This window comes from Buceros rhinoceros, unplaced genomic scaffold (assembly GCF_000710305.1).
Source record: "Buceros rhinoceros silvestris isolate BGI_N320 unplaced genomic scaffold, ASM71030v1 scaffold1406, whole genome shotgun sequence".
Taxonomy (NCBI): domain Eukaryota; kingdom Metazoa; phylum Chordata; class Aves; order Bucerotiformes; family Bucerotidae; genus Buceros; species Buceros rhinoceros.
Genome location: NW_010419094.1, coordinates 75,767 through 82,888, shown reverse-complemented (window position 1 = coordinate 82,888; position 7,122 = coordinate 75,767). Strand labels below are relative to the sequence as shown.

The window sequence follows — 7,122 nt, the reverse complement described above, 5'->3', positions numbered from 1 at the left end:
GAAGGCAGGAGCACACACTGGCGGGGGACTAGACCAGGAAAGTAGTTTTCCCCTGGTTTAGGGACCTTGCCAAGGGTAAATCACTTGTGTCCAGGTCTATTTGGACTAGAAGTTTCTTGAGTCAGTGGCTGTCACTCACGTTGGGGCATGTACAACACCCTGATGTTGGTAATGTTGGGGACTGCATAGCAATGTTGTCCCTCTGGCTCCTTCCTACTGCTCTCAGGCTGCCTGGTACTAAAACAAGCTATAGTAAGTATAGACTAGAAACTTATTTCCATATTAAAAGTTACATTACAGGTTCTAAATATAACGATGGACTTCTTAATACATGTAAATTCAGCTTCCTCGTCATCAGATACATATAGAGAATTAGTTGAATCCGGATGCTTCTTTTCAGTTTTGCAGTTCAGAACTAGCTAATTTTTGGAAGAAACCAGCAGTAAAAACCTTGTAACAGTGAAATTTGTATGAGATGTTTGGTCTTCTTCCAGATGTGGCTATTTAGTTCAGAATCATTGGGCAGGCCTTGGAAAATCATCTCTTTAGGATGACTGCTGCTGGGTCAGCTCTGCGGTAAGTTGGCCGGAGGAAGTCAGGATCCTTTGCATCCTTTGTATCCTAGCAAGGTGGCCAGTCTTCATGCGCAATGGCTGTGAATGATAGTTAGGGTGCTAACAATCCTTCTTAACAGGGTCTCAGCACCCTGTGCCTCAGGGACAGGCTGAGCCTGTTTACTTGCGGGAGTAGGAAAAGCTAGTGCTGTCTGCCAGCCGTGTTCTGGGCCCAGAACTATTCAGCTCTGCTGAAAGGTAGAGGCACAACTCAAATACTTCGCTGCTAGGATTACAAAGTGACTTCTACTTTGAGTGTGAGCATTTATCACTGCGGGGCATCCACTCAAGCTGGAATGTGTAGCTTGAGGTTCTGATCTAAGCAGACCACAAAAAGTAGGTGAGGTCAAGAGCCAAAGGAGCACAGTTCTCTATCAGGATGCCCTGGCCTGGGGAACCTCCTGCACCCAGAGATGGTTACTGCTTGCCCAGTGCAAATCAAATGAAACACTCAGACTTGCCTTGTCAGTGGGAGGTCTGATTCTGGGCCTTGGCAGCTTTTCTGTGCTGCAGGTTAAGAAGTAGAGGAGGACTAGAGGTCCTGGACTGGTGATGATCCACTGAATACTCCTGGGAACTGTTCCTTTTCTAGAGCTGTTTCTAATTCTGGTGACAACTCTGTTTCTATTCAGTGGACAGCTCAAGCCTTTTCTGCCTCTCAGGCCAGCATACCATGCTAGCGGGCATTCAGTGACGTGGCTTTAGTGGCACTTCGAGTGAAATCTAGGGTAGGTGTGAAATCAGGGCAGGGGCAGTGAACATGCAAAACCATCTTGTGCTTGTACCCTCCGCTGTTTGTGTGACCCCAGCACTCTGCGGAGGTGAGCTGATAGAGTCCACCATGTCTAATGAAGCCAAAGGGTAAGAGTAGGATTCATCTCAACGTTCATCTAGAAGTCAAATGTCCTGACATCCAGCTTCCACTACAGTCTGTAAGGGCACTTCTGGAAGGTGGTTTATTTCACTTCTTTTCTATCAGTGTTGGGATGACTGTTACTTTGGAGAGAGCCTAGACAGATTCTCTAAAGCCATGTCAACCCAGAAACAAACATCCTAACCCCACTGGTAATTGTTTCCTCATTTCATTTTGAAGAGTCCTCCTGAGGTCACGTACATCTCTCCATGTATAACCTGTACAAATTGGAATGATCAGCCCAGAACCTTCCCAAGATTCAAACACCAACTAAAAAAGCTGATCAGCTTTTCATTTAATGATACACCAGGGAAAGGAAATTACTGCTTTTGTTTTTTTTTCCCTGGAGTGAGTAGACTCATTCTATCCTTAGCATAATGAGAGTGGCACTGGTGGAAAATTCATCCTATTCATCCTTACCACCTAACCTGAATAGGATGACCTGCCCCCTGGGGATGCCAGTCTTTCTCAACCTAGAGTAGATGTACAGTTTTTAGATAATGAGACTTTCCAAGTGCCAGCTAGAGCAGTTTCAATTAGTGAATGACTTGGTCAGGTGAATGAGAGAAGGATTAGAAAGTTTTCACTAACTAGAATTAAGTATGGAGTGGAGTTTAGCAGTGAGGTTGGAAGATGAGTGGACAATTCCTTGGACTTGTGGGACTGCTGTAAGTACCCCATCTCCTGTCATACACAGCATGTGCCTGGGGCTGGCCCTGGTTGGGCAAACTTGATGGGACTGAAGTAAATTGGCATTCAGTTGGCAGAAAAAACCTACTGCCACAAAAGCCAGAGAAGTCCCAGGAGAAGCTGGCCTGCTCTGCAAACTGCCCATAAAAACTGAGATTCGTGTCCTGTGATGGCCGTACCTTGTGTTACATTGCCTAAAATGATTATAGCTATCAGTACTGTGTTGTTTTATTTTTAGTTTCCCTCTTCTAGGCAATTTTTGTCCCAATTATCACTTTAGTCATGAAATAATTTTAGCTCCGGTTACTACATAATTTGAGGTAATGACATTTATTTTAACAATGGTAATTTTCATCATTACAGCTAATGAAAGCCAGTCTGTGTATGAACAATCACCACTTAGTATTTATGATTTAAAGCCCCATCCTCTTATGGTGAAAAAAAAATCAAAAAGAAAAGCATTTAGAAATGAAGATAATGTGACTCAAATCATAATCCATAGTTTTTCAATGTATTAGGTGTTCTTAATTAAAGCAGATGTGTTTCAAATGGAAACTGATTATCTTTGTGCCCAGTGCATGCTGCTTAGAGAGACTGCTGATGTCGTGTTTCAGCTGTTTATGAGTTACATTTTTCTTCCCTTTTATTGCAGCTCTTTCTTTTATGCCTTCCTGAATCTGCTGATCAGCGCCTTTGTGGTGTTTATCACATTTATTGCAAGCACTATAGTGAGCGTAGGATTTAACATGTGGTGTGATGCCATTACCGAAAAAGGAACCATGCCAAATAGGTTAGTATACTTCCTCTGGTTTTTTTCATATACGCACAAATGGACACTGGTGTTGCAAATTGTATTTATTACACACGAAGTGAGCAAGGGGGAGAAGGCATCTGTAATGTGGAAACTGAGTTTTTTTTTTAACTGGAGCAACTTTTACTTGCATTTAGTACCTCACAAAGAAAAGTATGGTTTCATGGCATTTCATGGTCTCTTTAAAAGTCATGATCATAGGCAAAAGAAATCCATCAGTTTAAAAACTTTTCATTTCCAAAAGTTAGCTAGATTTGGAAATGTTCTAAGAACTGGGGAAGTGAGATCTTGTGAGCAGGGCAGGGGATTGGAGTCAGGGCTTGTTCTCCTGGCTCTGCCACTGACCCGCAATATGACAGCAGGCAAATCACTCATCCTGCCTGTGCCACAACGCACCATTATGCAAAATTTGCAGTAAAGATGCAGGGCTGTGGCTGCCCTGAGAGCCAAAGCATGGAAAATACTTTCTCAGTGCAAGGTACAGGTGATTGATACTTTCTTACAGTGCACAAAAAGTACAGATCCTAAAATGGTCTACTCTATCCCACAATGCTTGTACTCCTTACTGGAAACGTGGCAAGTTGAGGTAGGTTTTTTCCTACTAAAAAACCCCCACCAAACTGATGAAGAGAGAGGAAAAGGTGACATTTTATGTCATATGATATTGAATAAACATAGTAGTTAAAGCATACTTTTATGTTGCACATTGTCATATGTTGTAAAATGCCATAGTAAATGTTCTGTTTAGGGCTGCAACGATTAATCGAATTATTCGAATATTCGGTTAAAAATTCAATTACAAAAAAAGTCTAATCGAATATTCGGATAAGAACCCAAGATGACCGACAGCACTGAAAAGGAGAGAAGAGGCTGCAGAAATCAACCAAGAGATAGAGAGACAACCTCAAAATCCTGGGATTTTATTGACACCACTAAAAGTCCAAGTTATTTGTAAAATCTGTAGGCAGCCTCTAGCTTACCATCAGAGTATCGTCTCCTTGCTGGAGCATCTGAAACAAAAACACCCACACAATCCCTTCTTCTGAGGCTTTTCCTGATGAAGTCAAAAGGTAACGGAGGCTCATACACTTTGTTTCATTGACGGGTGAAGCAACCAGTCTGGAGTGATGCCAGCTGTGTGTATGTGGGAGGCGTGGGGGTAGTGGGAGAAGAGGGTTTTAAGTATTCTGTTTTCATAATAACTATTACAATTTCACTTATATAAGATTGGTGTTATCACTTGCATAATTATACTTTTTTTTTTTTAAAAAGAAAGTAATTACAAGCCTCTTTTAGCCTAGTTTTAGAAAAGATTGGCAAACAACCTGGTTACTGCAATCACTTGCGTAGCTTTTGATAGAACATGCCGTTGTGACGGTTTGAAACACATTTAAGATGTTGCTTCATTTCGCGTTTGGTTTACCTGTTTGGAATCTCTGAAATACTTTTCTTTTTTCCCCCTTTTTTATGCTTCCTTGGGTAGCTGTGAAGAATTACAGGATATAGATCTTGAACTGAACTTAGAAAACTCTGCTTTCTATGACCAGTTTGCTATTGCACAGGTAGGTCAGACTAGATCATGGTTCTGTTCCAGTTCATTTGCCATTTGCTCATTGATCTGGGATTGCTGGAGCTGAACTACCATGCCTCTGAAATCAATGTGAACATTTCCACTGACTTCAGGAAGTGGTGAATCAGGATGACAGTGATGGGCACATTTGCATTTTAGGTTCAAAATAAATAGTTTTGAATTGCAGACATGTCAAAACCTGATTCTTCCACTGATCTTAATACTCATGATGGAAAATTTATTGTTTCTCCAAAGGATGAGCTCTGCAAAAGTTGCAACACTCTGGTGTCTTGTAACTTTTCATTGCTGTTGAGGAAAATGTCTGACCTGCACCAGATCATGGGACTATTAGCTTTGTCTTCCATGAGTTTATCTGAGCTATATAAATATCAGACCACTGAAAATAATTAAAGATTACTGTCACTTAGATAGGGCTGTTTTCTGATGAATCTTTGAGAAATAGACCTCTAAGGCTGTTAGATGTTCCTGTTGAATATGCTGGCTCTAAGTCAACAACCAAACTCAGTGAACGCTGGGACTTGAGCACTTGTGTATGTGAGCACATACCAGTTCTGCAAGGAGGATATCCCCATCCATGCAGGGCTGCACCCGTACACATGATTCTCACGTTGCCCCACATGGGAAGAGGCATTAGCTTGTCCGGGCACTCCTTGAAGGTAGCTGTGCCTCTTGTACACAAGCTAGTTTTGTGTCTTTATTGCCAGGGCTGGCATCTAACACCCAGATCAGACATATTTGTATGTACAAAAGAAATATGCAATAAAAGTGACCCCTTTATATGATTCTAGCCCAAGGCCATGCTGTATTTTGTAGCAGATTTTGCCATTAGCTCCTAACGTGCCAGCTAGTGGTAGGGGAGCAGAAGTAAACCTGTTATCAGCCTATGATTTTGAGTTTATTGGAATTAAATGTCCATGCCTACCTTGTGATCTCAGGGGGGACAGCTATGTCCAAGAGAAGGCATTTCTCTAACAGGCAGCCATGCCTAAAAAATCGAGGTCCATGCACACAGCACTTCACTTGGAGGATATCACAGCATAGGTGGATCAGCCCAAGCTGCTGGTTCATGTCCCTTTAGATGTCCCTGGGTAGAACTAGCCTGCAGGGTGTAGCCGCTAAGCTCTGCAAACACCAAAATATGAAGAGCCTGGAGAATAAACACCATTTAGCTTCAAAAGCTGAACCTGGTAGTGTCCAAGTGAATCCCCGATTGCTACTGTTTGAAGAAAGGACCAAGCAAGGACCAATCCTGCATCATCGTCTTCTGATATTCAGCGTGTGGTAAGCAGAGTTGGATGAAGATAGGAGAATGGGTCTGCCTATGAAAGGCAAATAAGTTTCTTTGAAACTAGAAAAAAAAAGCGAGAATAGGCTAAACTTACTCACCAAAGCAAACATTTCCTTATAAGAGCAATGGTTTCCTACAGTAGGCTTTACTTCGAAGCAGTCTCTATCTGCATTCCTCCATTCAGATGCTTGCAAAACAGCTCTGGGAATTTCACTGAATTTGGCTAAATCCCAGTAAAGTCTTTCATATCAATTACGCTGAGAAGACCACAATAGTAGCAGATATATGAATTCCTTTAAGATAATATTTCATTAATGAAGTGGTGCTTAAGAAATGAATGCAAAGCTTCCAAGTCTCAGGATAAAGTCATATAAAGCTAAATTAATATATCCTTATTTCCAAAGCTTGTAGAATAACTAAAAAATATTTTTTATTGGTGAACTGAGATAATTGCAAGTATGGGCAGAGATACTTCTGAGACTTGCCAAAGTGCGTAAGATATATAAGAACATAAATTTTGGGCTGGCCAGAATGTCAGATATTGGAAGTTCAACGGATGAACCTGGATTATACAGATTTCTTCTTTTTGCTATTGTACTTAGGGTTTTTTTGCTTCAGTTTTTCTAGCACAAAAAGAGCTTTTTCTTTTAAGCTAGGAATAGCTTGACAGGGTTGAGAAAGTGGGACCAGGACTTCACTGGGTGTGACTTGGTGTGACTTAATGAGTTTTGGTCCAGCTGAGATTTTTATAATTTCCTGGACAGCTGAGTTTGTTTTTGCAATACAGTACTGATCTCCTTACAATTTCTTTTCTTGTCTAGTTCGGTCTCTGGGCTGCCTGGCTGACCTGGCTGGGAATTACCATTTTGGCTTTCCTGAAGGTTTATCACAACTACAGACAGGAAGACCTGCTAGATAGCCTGATCCATGAGAAGGAGCTGTTGCTAGGAAGATCCGCTTCACGAACCTCTTTGCAAGATGAAAAAAGTGGCATGATCTAAAGTGTAAGCAAATTTACAAGGCAGGATCTAGATTTTATTATTCAGTAGTGTGAGGTGAAGTTGAGTCGGGGTATTGAGTGTGAGATCTTTTCTTTCCTGAAAAGAGATGTACTTGTGAATCACCCACTTCCTCCATGAGAAACTGTTGGCAGAAATACTTATATAGAGAGAATGAACGGCCCTATGTGCCATTGGCACAGCAATCTTTCTGTCC

The 7,122-nt window shown here is 41.5% G+C and overlaps 1 protein-coding gene across 1 annotated transcript in view; it reads left to right on the top strand.

Annotated features, from left to right (window-relative positions):
* TMEM179 (transmembrane protein 179) overlaps positions 1-6,908 on the top strand; it is an 8,658-nt gene extending 1,750 nt beyond the window's left edge. The window contains exons 3-5 of the mRNA XM_010138752.1: positions 2,870-3,007; positions 4,512-4,590; positions 6,729-6,908. Of these exons, the coding sequence (XP_010137054.1) occupies positions 2,870-3,007; positions 4,512-4,590; positions 6,729-6,908 (397 nt within the window). The remainder of the gene's footprint in view (positions 1-2,869; positions 3,008-4,511; positions 4,591-6,728) is intronic.
* Positions 6,909-7,122: the final 214 nt, after the last annotated feature.